This window comes from Phoca vitulina, unplaced genomic scaffold (assembly GCF_004348235.1).
Source record: "Phoca vitulina isolate PV1807 unplaced genomic scaffold, GSC_HSeal_1.0 scaffold22, whole genome shotgun sequence".
Taxonomy (NCBI): Eukaryota; Metazoa; Chordata; class Mammalia; order Carnivora; family Phocidae; genus Phoca; species Phoca vitulina.
This window is the reverse complement of record NW_022589725.1, coordinates 554,738-568,225: the sequence shown is the minus strand read 5'-3', so window position 1 is coordinate 568,225 and position 13,488 is coordinate 554,738. Positions and strand designations below refer to the sequence as shown.

At 44.6% G+C, this 13,488-nt stretch overlaps 1 protein-coding gene across 27 annotated transcripts in view; it reads right to left on the bottom strand.

The window, feature by feature from the left end:
• ZMYND8 (zinc finger MYND-type containing 8) overlaps positions 1-13,488 on the bottom strand; it is a 122,967-nt gene that overhangs the window by 39,914 nt on the left and 69,565 nt on the right. For all 27 annotated transcript variants that reach the window (XM_032420130.1, XM_032420131.1, XM_032420128.1 and 24 more), the window contains one exon: positions 2,226-2,366. In XM_032420130.1, coding sequence (XP_032276021.1) covers positions 2,226-2,366 — 141 coding nt within the window. The remainder of the gene's footprint in view (positions 1-2,225; positions 2,367-13,488) is intronic.

Below are 13,488 nucleotides of genomic sequence, written 5' to 3'. Positions count from 1 at the left end.
TATTCTTACCACACATGACTGGCAGAGAGGAAACATGACCATGAGAACTACCTCTGCACAGTGTTCCTTTTTGGGGTGTGGAGGTGGAGGGAGGGTGTGAGAAAGCAAACCACACTGCTGAGATCAATGAATGTTCCCCAAGGGAGCAAATGGGTCGCCTTTTGTGCAAGTGAGCAATTCGCACCAGCCAATCTGAGCTGGGGCCCCAAAAGTTACCACTCTGCCTGCTGGGCCACATCCAAGCTGCACTAAGCGGGGGGCCAGGACGAGCCAGGCTCTGGGCTCCGTGGAGACACGGGCTTCCTCCAGCCCTGTGGCCTACTGCCTCCGCGATCCTGGGCACCTGCAGCCCCCCCTCCAGACCTCCGTCTCTCCATCTGAAAGGGCACTGCAGGACAAGATCAACCTGGAGAGTACTGGCCTCCAGAGGCTGTGAATAAACACGTGAGCATCACTCCACACAGGGAGCTGCCCCTCCCTCCCTTCCTAAAACCCTGGATTCTCGAGCCTCCCTTCCCAGCTGTGACAACCAAAAATGTCTCCAGACATTGCCAAGTGTCCCGTGGAGGGGAATGGGGGAACTGTCCCTGGGGAAGAACAGCTGACAGGCTATTTTCAACACGGCACTCAGCGTGGTCCTTCTAAAATGCTCAGTTCACATCCCTCCATTGCTCCAACAGCTGCACCCCACGGTCCGCCCCAGGGTCTGCCCCAGGGTCCGCACCAGGGTCCGCACCAGGTCCCAGGGCTGATGGACCTCAGCTCCTCAACTTCTCCCCTTCACCCACTGGGACAGGCCACCTGGGCCTCCCTGTCATTCCTACAGCAAAAGGAGTTCATCCCTTACCCCAAGGCCTGTAAATCTCTAGTTCCTCCTACAACGATTTCCTCCCAATACAGGGATGGCTGGTTTTTCTTGTCAGGCAAATCTAGGTTTAAATACTACCTCACAGAGGCCTTCCCTAAACACAGCCTCTTCCAAACCACCCCCATCCTGCGTTATCTCTCTCCTTATCATGTTAGCACACTTTACCTTCTCTCACGGGGTGAACTGTCTTGTTTATTTACCTTATTTGTTTCTCTCTTTCTAGAACCAAGCTCTGCGTAAGAGCAGGGCCCTTGCTCACCACTCCCTGCCCTGTGCCTGAAAGAGCACACAGCATGTAATAGATGCTCAATAAAAATCAAGGATCATGATGGAATGAATCAATAAAATAACTTCGCAAATGGATATTTCCCATTTCCTGTGATAATTTTTCTGAAGACTTTCGCCTAAGGTAGTGTTTTTAAAAAAAAAAAAAACAAATGAGGGGCGCCTGGGTGTTTCAGTCGGTTAAGCATCTGCCTTCAGCTCACGTCATGATCTCAGGGTCCTGGGATTGAGTCCCACGTCGGGCTCCCCGCTCAGTGGGGATTCTGCTTCTCCCTTTCCCTCTACCCCTCCTCCCCAGTTGTGCAGACACTCTCTCTCCTTGAATAAATAAAATCTCTTAAAAATGAATAAATTAAAAATTAAAAAACCAAATGAACTCCAATGGCGGGAAAAAAACAACCTACTAAGTCAGGGATAAAGACCAGCATTTTTTTAAAAATTAGAAGAGAATTAAGAAAACAACATATCAAAATATACTGCACATAAAGTAAATACTGATTCATAAAACTTTACGTACATCGCGTGTGTGTGCATATAAAACATTAAACATATATACACACATAGGATGCCTGAGTGACTCAGTCAGTTAAGCGGCTGACTCTTGATTTCAGCTCAGGTCATGGTCTTGGGGTCATAAGATCAAGCCCCTTGACGGCCTCCACGCTCTGTGGGGAGTCTGCTTGAGATTCTCTCTCTCTCCCTCTGCCCCTCCCCGAGCTCATGTGCTCTCTCTCTCTCTCAAATAATCTTTTTTAAAAAACAAAAACAAAACAAAAAACCTATAATACACATATATAACAACCAGGTTACTGGGGTCAAGTGCAAGAAATGGTTGTAAACACCAGCCTAAGTTACTTCAAGATGAAACAACTTTGCATGTCAACAAGCCCCAGGAAATCCCTTACTTGCTCCTCTTACCAATCTCTCTTCATCTTTGTCCAGTGTACCTTTTAAATATTTTACAAAGAGAGAAGAGTTCAGAGCTCAAGAACCATACACAAAAGAGGACATCACAACTTGCAAGAATATTCATAGTTGCCGCAGAAAGAGACTTCCAAAAATTCCCACTGACCCAAGTTAAGATTCAGGATGCTTCCAGTGGTGGACGTTTTGTCTGTTTTCGTCGTGATGGGTGTTGACGCTTGAGGAGAGAAAGTTTTCGGGCTGCCGGATAAACTCCCTGCTTGTCCCGTCTTTGCAGAGGCTGGTGAAGCTGAAAAAGTATGTTCATTGTTAAAAAATGAATTTACAAATAAATAAATAAATAAAACTTTTTAGGGGGAGAGGAGAGAAACTGTATTTGATTTCAACAAGGCCCCCAGAGCGCCACAGATGGGGAGCAGTGGGAAGGGCTGGCCATTTATGTCAAGCACAGGATTTACCCAAAATGTTAAACCGTTAAAGCTTCGAAGGAAGAAGGCCTCCCCAGTCATTCTATTAAACACAAAGCTCTAAGACAAATTGGCTAAGCTGCCACTGAAATTGGTTTGGCCCATTCACGGGTGTAAATCTCAAAATAAACAGAGATTAAACCAGCCCCCAGCACAGCCCAGATGCAGAGACCGGAGCCAGGCTTACAAATGGCATGCCGTCCGTTTGTGGGAGATGCAGGAGCCGGCCTGCACAGGCACTGCACCTGCCGGAGGCCGAGTCGACCCCTTGGGAGATCTCCGGCTTCCCGTTTCAAAGGTTCTGTGAGGCTGAATGAAGCCAAATTCAGCACCAGATGGAGTGAGGGCGTCACTGGTCAATTATCTCCCTCCTTACTATGTTCCAAACTTTTATAGGAGAATAGAGAATCATACCTAAGCCCAAGTCTTTTAAAAATACCTTACAACTACCTATATACTGCTCCCCTGAGCCTCATCCACTGAGCTGGGGGTAGGACAGAAACCACACCATGTGACAAAATGGGAGTGTTCAGAAATCCTGCCCCTTTGCCTAAATAGCCTGCCACTGGGGCGCCTGGGTGGCTCAGTCGTTAAGCGTCTGCCTTCGGCTCAGGTCATGATCCCGGGGTCCTGGGATTGAGCCCCGCATCAGGGTCCCTCCTCCGCGGGAAGCCTGCTTCTCCCTTTCCCACTCCCCCTGCTTGTATTCCCTCTCTCACTGTGCCTCTCGCTGTCAAATAAATAAAATCTTTAAAAAAAATAAAACTAAAAAAATAATAATAAATAGCCTGCCATTACTGGGACTGTGCTGTTACTAAATTCATGCCAGACAACAAAATGGCCAGCCTTCCTCAGACACATAAGAAACATGGACTTTGCAATGATCTGGTCCTTAAGAGAAGCTGTTGATGGCAAAGGGGTTACAGATCGGAACATCCTGGGGACTTCAAAAGTGCTCAGACACTTTGGTGGATGCTTGCCTCAGTTTGCTCACCTGCCAAATGGGAGGATACTCAAAGTGAGGATCCAGTGGGTGAAACTCATATACCTGCTCAGCTCTAGTTCTAGGACCTGCCAACGCTAGCTTTAATGTAACAGAGGGTAAAGACCAGACACAGACAAGGGGGTGCTGCAAGCATGTATCGGGAGCCAGACACTGGGTTTAAAGTCCAGCTCTGCAGCTGACTTGCTAGATGTCCTTGGGCAAGCTACCTGAGGTCTGTGAATCTCCTTTCCTGCTAGCCTCAAAGAGGGACGTTGATAACATAATACAAAGGGACTGATAAAAGTACCTACCTCATCAAGTTGTAATGATCAAATAATCATCTAAACGGTGCCTGGCATCAGTTAAGTACTATATTATTATTTGCTATCAGTGTAGTAGTATTTTCTATTTCCCCATTAACCTCGAGGGCTTTGGTTTCAATCGTCTAAACCAGTAGTTTTTGGCCAGGAGTGATTTGGCCATCCAGGACACACTGGGTAACGCCTGCAGACATTTTTGGCTGTCACCACTGGGGGAGGGGAGGGTGCCACTGGTGTCTCATAGGTGAAGACCAGGGATGCTGCTCAACAACCTATAAAGCACAGCCCCCCAAAACAAATAATTATCTTTGGTCTCAAAGGTCAGTAGTGCTGAGATTCATAAATCCACAAAGGGATGAAGTGGGCTTGTCTCTGGGCATCCTTTACCTCATCTTGCAAATGAGGAGGGCAGGTGGAGATGAGATGCGCTAATCCACGTCAAGTGGTCCTTAGCAAAGGCTCAATCAACACTTGAAATTATTTTGAGATTTAAGTTTTTTTTAAATAGTAAATTAACTTCATTTTGCTGTAAGGATGGACAAATGCCTGGCGAACACCTGGTACACAACATTCTGGCCAATGAGAGCGGCAGTCGCTGTTACGAGCGCTGTTACTATAACCACTGGTACCATGAGAACAAGTAGAACTAGTAGAACTAAAGTACTTGGCCCACTGAAAAAAAAAAAAAAGAGAGAGAGAGAGAGAGAGAGCATCAAAGGTATCAAAGGTAAAGGCACTGCAAAAGATGTAAGTATATGAGCAATAAAATCTTTAGTCTTGGGATTTTCTTTATTACTTATTCACTTGTATTCTACCTGCTTCTTTCCAAAAGAGATTGGAAGTGGCTGAAACCTCTCTGGGAGGATGAAAGACCGGGGCCTCTCACACTGTATTCTCCTACACAAACTAGCAACCACGTAGAGCAGGAAGCGTCCTCTACTAGCCAAAGCACTGCGTGCAACTGAAGGCACTTTAACAAAAAAGCCTAACCAGAAAGGGTGAACCATAACAAAACATGCTATTGCACACAGAACTCAACCACGAAGAGTCCACAGTTCCTGACTTAATAATAACAGCTCCCGTGAACAAAGTAAGGAAGGCGGGGGCGCCTGGCTGGCTCGGTCGGAAGAGCATCCAACTCTTGACCTTGGAGTTACGAGTTCGAGCCCCATGCTGGATGTAGAGATTACTTTAAAAAAATCAAATCAGGGCGCCTGGGTGGCTCAGATAGTTAAGTGTCTGCCTTCGGCTCAGGTCGTGATCCCAGGGTCCTGGGATCGAGTCCCGCATCGGCCTCTCTGCTCCTTGGGAGCCTGTTTCTCCCTCTGCCTCTCTCTCTCTCTCTGTCTCTCATGAATAAATAAAATCTTTAAAAAATAAATAAATAAATAAATAAATAAATAAATAAATAAATAAAATAAAATCGGGGGGGGGCGGGAAGTAAGGAAAGAGAAGCCAGCAGGTGGTCTAACAGAGCCCTGCCCCACTTGTGGTCCGGCAGGGGAATTCAGCAAGCACAGAGGCAAAGTTGTTATTTTTGAAATTCTGTAGTTAAAACATAAGTGGAACAGAAAGTCTTTAATTTCAGACATATAAAGTTTCCTTTGTTAATAAAACTTAAATATTGAAGGTTTAAGAAATATGTCCTAACTTTTTTTTTTAATTAAACACAGCACTTGGACATGGCAAAAATAAGGGTGAGCCAGTAGAGATGGGTCTGGTTCACTCTCTCCCCAGCCAGCAGAGGTCAGAGGCCCCCCTCACAGACATCTGGAATGAAAATGCCTCATGTAATTGGGAAAGGGACAGCACTGGGGTCACCCACCTCAGGGGGAAGAGATGGCCCCTGCCCACCCGAGTACCATACGCCCACCTCCCCAATTTGTGAAACACTGTGTACCTGCCTCAACCTCCCCATGTGAGTTAATGCTACAACCACTCATCTAGACGTTCAAGGCCAAACACGTCTACACTGCCTCAATCCCTCCCTTGCTCTCCTGCCTCAACTTACCCCACTCTTCAGCAAGGCCTCCTCATACCACTTCCAAAATACAACCCCCGCTCCCATCTGGTCTCCACGCCCACTGCTATCAGCCTAGTGCACACAGTCTCAATGGGACAATATGCCCCTCAAAGGGCAGAAAGTGGCTCTTGGGGGGTGAAACACTCTTACTCTTTTTATGTATAAAACAGACACATGGGGCGCGTGGGTGGCTCAGTCGTTAAACGTCTGCCTTCGGCTCAGGTCATGATCCCAGCGTCCTGGGATCGAGCCCCGCATCGGGCTCCCTGTTCCGCGGGGAGTCTGCTTCTCCCTCTCCCACTCCCCCTGCTTGTGTTCCCTCTCTCTCGCTGTGTCTCTCTCTGTCAAATAAATAAATAAAATCTTTAAAAAAGAAAAGAAAACAGACACAGGCAGTACATAAACAGACCTACAGTATTTTCAAATTTCACGAGGATCCACTCCTAGGTATATACCCCCGAACAGAAAGCAGTACTCAAATCCTGGTATACAAATGTTCATAGTAGCACTATTCACAACATTTCAAAGGTGGAAACAATCCGAATGTCCACCAATGTACTGACAAATTGGGGTGTCCGCAGTAGCATGTTACTGAGCCATGAAAAGAAATGAGGTTCAGATGCATGCTGCAATGGGGAGGCCCCTGGAAACATACACTCAGTGAAAGGAGCCAGACACAAAGGCCACAGGTTGTATGATTTCGCTTAAATGAAGTATCCAGAATAGGCAAATCCATACAAACAGAATGCAGACCGGTGGTCTCCAGGGGCAAGCAAGCGGAGAGTGGGGGGAGTGAAGGAAATGTTTTGGAACTACAGAAAAGTGGTGGTGGCACAATACTGTGAATGCACGAAATGCCACTGAGTTGTGCTTTAAAATGGTTAATTTTAGGTCATGTGAATTTCACCTCTGTTTAGAAAAAAAGTCACAAGGAGGATGGATAGGAAAACATGTCTAAAATGGCTCCTTACAGGGTCATAATGAAAGAAATGGTTGGTAAATACTGCCCCTGCTCATCATTTCCCACCAACACCCTGTAAGAGCTTCCCACAGGTCCCCCTGCCTCCTGCCACAGCACCCCTCTCTAGCACCCCTCCACAGAGCAGCCAGGCATACCACTCCTCCATCTAAAACCATCCAGAGGTGGGGCGAGCATGAGACTCTTGATCCTGGGGTTGTGAGTTTGAGCGCCACACCGGGTGTAGAGGTTACTTAAAAATAAAATCGTTTTTAAAAATAAATAAAACCACGTTAGAGGCATGCTATCCCCCCAGAATAAAATCCACCCACACATCTGACCTTTCCTTTCCTCATTCTGGAATCTTCAGCCACACACAGGCCTTTGTACTGTTCTTCCAAATTCAAACCTGCTCCCAATTCAAGCCTTTATATATACTCATGATTCCAGAGGAAAGGCCCTCACCATCACCCCCACCCTTGTCACACTGGCTGGTACCATTCAAACACCACCCTCAGGGCCCTCCCCTACCAGCCCCATCCAAGGGGGTCAAGGAGCCTCTTGTTTACCATCTCCCCTTGGCCATGAGAACATCAGTCCCAGGAGAGCAGGGGCCCTGCCTGGTACCTACAATGCCACCTGGTGTCCGAGACATTGACAGAATGAGCAGATACATGAGAGAGTTAATGGAAGAATGAGCTCTCCGTTTCTCTTCTCGTGATCCTGGTCATGATAAGCAACAAAGAAACGATACTGGCAACCCAAACGATACTGGCAACCCATGTCTTTTTATGAAGACATCAGTTTAAATAATCTCAATATTATGCAGCTATTAAAAAACAAGGTGTGCTAAGAGAATGATTGATGAACAATCCAAAGAAGAGACATAAATGAGCAGCTCAGGGGAAAATATGGTCAATAAACATGTGAAAGGTAGAGACACAGATATAGATATGGATAGACAGATATCTCCATCCTGTATCTTTTTCACATGCATTTTTTTTTTAATAGATTTGGGAGTCATCGGCAGGGAGGAAGTATTTTTTTTTTAACAAGGTACTTTTTTTTAAGATTTTATTTATTTATTTGTGAGAGAGACAGAGTGCACGCACAAGCAGGAAGAGGGAGAAGCAGGCTCCCCACTGAGCAAGGAGCCCAATGTGGGACTGGATTCCAGGACCCTGGGATCATGACCCAAGCCGAAGGCAGACGCTTAACTGACAGCCACGCAGGCGCCCTCACAAGCATGGTTAACTTGTTTAAAAAATAACACCTAGGGGCGCCTGGGTGGCTCAGTCGGTTGAGCGTCCAACTCTTGATTCTACTCAGGTCATAATTTCAGGGTCATGGGATCGAGCCCCAAGCCAGGCTCTGTGCTCAGTGTGGATGGAGTCTACTTGAGATTCTCTCTGCTTCTCCTTCTGCCCTTTCCCCCCTCCCCCTGTGTGCATGCTCTCTCTCTCTCTAAACTAAATAAAATCTTTAAAAAATAAAAATTAGGGTGCCTGGGTGGCTCAGTCGGTTAACCATCTGCCTTCGGCCCAGGTCATGATCCCAGGATCCTGGGATGGAGCCCTGTGTCAGGCTCCCTGTTCAGCGGGGAGTCTACTTCTCCCTCTTCCTCTGCCCCTTCCCCTGGCTTGTGCTTTCTCTCTCTCTTCCCCCTCTCTGACAAATAAATAAACAAAACCTTTAAAAAAAAAAAAAAAGATCAATGTATCCATTTAAATATTTGCATTTATATTATTTCATAAAACCAGGTTTCCTCCCCTAAGAAATGTTTCCTAAAATTCATTCAATCACATGCCCCCATCATTTCTGTCATATTCACATGCCATCTATATGCTGACAACTAGAGGTATATGGATAAACACAGAAAGATGTCAGAGAAACACTGCTCCTTGAAAGGAGCAGAAAGCTTAGTATGATCCCATTTGACCACAAAATATTCTGGTAATGATTGTCAATGTGGTTTACACATTAAAAAAATCTGAAGGAACACCCAATTTTTTATTTTTTTTATTTTTAATTTTTTATTTATTTTTCTTAGGAACACCCAATTCTTAACAGTTGTTACCTCTCAGGGTAGAATTATGTGCTATTTATTGTATAATATTAAAGTTGAAAAGGAATACTTTATATTCAGGGGGAAAATGATACATAATTAAACGTAAATACGGAGGAGCTTCAAACATGAACGTTCAGCAATGAGAATTTTGTTATCAGTGCTAAAAGTCAAAAGCATGGTACATTAATATAATGGTTCTCAATGGAAACTGGAGGGGCAACTATGTCCCCAGGAGACACAAGACAATGTCTGAACACAGTTTTAGCTGCCAACTGTGGGCAGGGGTGGGTGCCCCTGGCATCTAGTGCCCAGAGGCCAGGGATGTTGTTTAAACACCCTGCAAAGCACAAGAAGGCCCCATAACAGAATCATCTAGCCCCAAAAGTCAACAGTGCAGAGATTGAGAAACACGGTGTTAAATCATGCTAGACATTTTCAAAAGCAGAAAGACATTTGGAAATGCTCGCTTCAATTAAGCTTTGACATGGATGCCAATCCTTTTGTAAAGCCGTAAGTCTTGCCCAGAGGAAGAACTAATCGCCTTTGAAGTCACAAATAATTTAATCAGATTTTATACTTTGATGTACAATTCACGAGTGTGGGCTAAAACACATCATTTATTATCTACATTTACAAAACCCTAGCCTGTGCTAAGTGCTATTCTGACTCCATGAAACATGAGTCTTAGAATTAAATTAGAAAAAAAATGCCCCTTCCCTCCCACACACCCCAGCACTCTGGGGGGTGGAGGCAGAGGAGTTAGTGATTCATGCCAAATTTCTTCTACTTAGAAAATCTTGGAAGCAACCTACATCTTCAAAGGGCTGTAGCTTGCACAACTCTTGGTGGTCTGCACAGATGATCCACATAGTAGAACATCACTGGACAATCCAAGACAGGACAGAAAGGCTGTTTTAAAGGGCTATTTAACTAGTATGGACAAATATTCAGAACACAAGGTTAATTTTAAAAACAAACAAACAAACAAACAAACTCGGACGCCTGTCTGGCTCAAGTCGGTGGAGCATGCGACTCTTGGTCTTGGGGTTATAAGTTCAAGCCCCACAGTGGGCACAGAGCTTACTTTAAAAAAGAAAAAAAGAAAGAAAACTCAAAACTGGCTACAACAGATACTGCAAACAAGTGATCCACGGAAGTATTCGATGCACCGTAATGATTTTTATAAATCTGAGCCACTATGTAAAAGTTGGGGTAATCCACATTTAAGAAAACTATTTGAGGCTTCTCTTGAACAATGAGAAAAATGGCAACAGAGCCCACATTCCCACTTGGCTAGAACCAGCAGGAAAGAAAAGCCCCCAGACCCTACAGAAAAGGCATACCTCAAGAGCACAGCGTTTTGAAAGGTCCAGGTGATGATTTCATCACCTGGGTTTAAGGAGCTTTTTTATAATGAAATGCTCCAGCGCATCATGCATCAGAAGAGTATGTATTGCTTTAGGAAGTATACACAAGCAACCACCTGCGTGTGATCGGTCATGAGAAAGAAAGTGACTTCTGCTACATGGAGTTCATCCCAGTCCCCACCACTTCCCAACCTTGCTCATTCCCATACCTGTCTGATCCCTGGAAGTATCTGAGTTTTCAACGTAATAGTATGACTCATAAGCCAACATAGAAAAAGTCCTGAAAACATTATCTAACGGCTGACTGGGAGGTGGGGTGAACTCTGACTTTCATTTTGTAAATAACGATTATTGTATGACAAGTATGTAGTGATTTCACAAGAAAAGAGTATATGAAAACATCTTCCCTTCTCCCTAAACAGTAACCCACAGTGGAGCTACAGAGAGTGGGGACACCCAGGCGCTCGGACTCTTACCCTAATACATATTCATGACTTAAGTCAGGATCCTGCAAGCAAATATTGGCAAAGGCATCAGTTCTGGCCAAGAGGTCTAGATCAAGGAGGAAGCAGGAAAATCACTGAGAATATAAACCACTCTGATCAGTAACCAGGACACCATGAGCGAAGGGCTTCTGGCTGAGCAAACTGCTCCTTAGAAAACGAAATCGAATTCTGTGGATTACGGACACCTGATCCTGAGTTTCTTGATTCCCCCACCCCCAAAACAAAAGGAAGCTTTCTAAAATCTTATACAAGATTTATTTAATAACTTATTTCAATGTGCAGTCTTATATCGCTGGCCACAAAATTCTTATTACTGAAACGAATATGGCTTTTCTATCCTATGACCATCTTTTTTGTTTGTTTGTTTACATAATTTTGGATAAATCACAATCTCATCTCAATTATACTCTCCCTGACTGTGGGGGATTTCAATCTAGTCTACTTCTCCTTCTCCTAAATGCTACCGTCACTGCTAACAGCAGAGGGCACTAGGGTGCAATGAAAAGAAAATGGGATCTAGACTCAGGATCTGGCTGAGGAACACAGGCACCTCCCTACACTGTCCACAGGGACCTCAACTGGCCTTCTATAAGGTGAGGAGACTGACTTACGGTTCCTTCTGAGTCCGTCATAGAGGTTGGCAAACCGACTCAGGGACCAAATCTAGCATAATACCTGTTCTTATATGGCCTGCAAGGGTATTTACCTTTGTAAATGGCTGGAAAAAACCTAAAGGATTCATAGTTCATGAAACACACACATTATAGGAAGGTCAAATTTCAGTGTCACAACCACGCACACAGCCTGGGGCTGTTTTATTAACACAATGACAGCGCTGAATAGTTGCACGGTTGAGAAAGAGACGCATGAAGCCTAAACTATTTACTATCTGGCTCCTTACAGAAAAGGGGACAATCTGTAAGATTAAAATGATTTGGAGTACTGCCTTTTCTACCCATACCACTCAATGGCTGTCTAACTCATAATCAGCGAAATGATCCAAGCACATGCTGGTAAGAGGATCATATTTTGGAAAAGGGACTTTAAAGTCTACTGAAATGGAGAATCTCATTTACCACTTAGAAAAGCCATTCGAATAATGAGGAGTTTTGTCAGGAATTCTACTGTCATTTCAATCTTGCTATGTCCCGAGGAAAGAGAGAAGCTTAATTAAACACATTACACATGCTCTCAGATTCCTCTAAAACTGTGTTTCCTGAAATATGGAACAGGATACAAAACGGTGGTTCACAGACCAACATGTTCTATTTTACAAGTTAGGTATTAACTTAATGTATATTAGAGAAAAAAATGCAACAAGCAACTTAAGCACATGAGTTTATACGTATTATTCAGCTTAGGATAAAGCGATGTTGCGATTTAATATTTAAGTATACAGTTAAAACAGAGGTACTAGCATGCGGCAAAACTGATGCTGATGAACATTCGGGCAACACTGCTGCCCAGTTAGAACACCTTCTCAAAAGCAAGCTCTCTGGGAGAGGTAACAGGCTGCGGAGTTGGTGTGATTAGTTTTGTTCGCTTGGCTTAAATGCGATCATGTAATGAATAAAAGTGAGCTTTTAAGAACTCTGGTCTGAAACTGAGAGGCAAAAGCAAATTTCTGTTCTGAAACTATGTCAGAAGTTGCATCATCCTAGAACAAAGCTCTGAAATGCAACTGAGCACCTAGGACCCCATGGTTAGGGTCAGAACTGGGGAAAGAGATTGCAGCCTTTATTTTGAAGAACCAAAAGCCACTGGTACTTAACTCTCTCTCCACCTACAGCCATTCTGAGAACAGCTACAAGCAGTACTTGAAAATTACCAACCAACCAGGAACAAGAAACAACACAACCAAAATGGGTGGAATTCCTTGAGCTCACTTGACAGAGTCCCCATCCTTTTACCTTCTGGGGACTTCGGTGGTCTCTTGAAGAACGGGCGCCTGCTCCTTAAAGAGTTCTTATGTAAAGGGAGGAAGGGAGGGAGGGATAAAAGAAAGAGGAAGGGGAAGGGAGGGGGTCTGAAGGGCTGTCCAAGCTTAAAACATTGGTCAGAAGCCTAAAACTGATGGTCTAACCTATAGATGTGCTTTATTCATTCTGGAAAACATCCGAAGACATTTTGAGTTGACATTTAATATTTGGGGGTTTTATATAAAAATGCAAATTCCCCACTTCTCTGGAATAATGAGAAGATCAGAAAACCAAGAGGCCACATTCCTACATGGCAACCATGGGCTGAAGCCCTTGAGGTGAGGCATGTGTCCAGGGGTTCACCAGGTCCTGCCCCGACCAGTCTCCCCAGCCCACAGCCTGAGAGTTGGCTGCCTTTCATCATCATGGTTAGTGTAGAAGCTTCTCTGTGCCCATGTCTCTCAGAGGTAGACCAACAGAGAATAAACAGTGAAGGCCATGTTTTAAGAAAAATGGGAGTAAACCCATTTCCTTGTGGAAGCAATAAAGTTCCTAAGCATTGGACATGCAACCAAATAATAGTTGGGTAGAAAGAATTCCATTTAAGTCACAGTTACTTTCCTTACACTCGGCCAGCATCCCTCATGCACGTCACCTCTCAAAATCCGTGTAGGCATTTGCTGAGCAACCACCATAAGAAATAAGATAGCAGCCCACATCTTTATAGCACTTACTGTTTTAGGCACTATTCTGAGTGATTTCTGTATACGTCATCCTTTAACCCCTCAAAAGAACCTA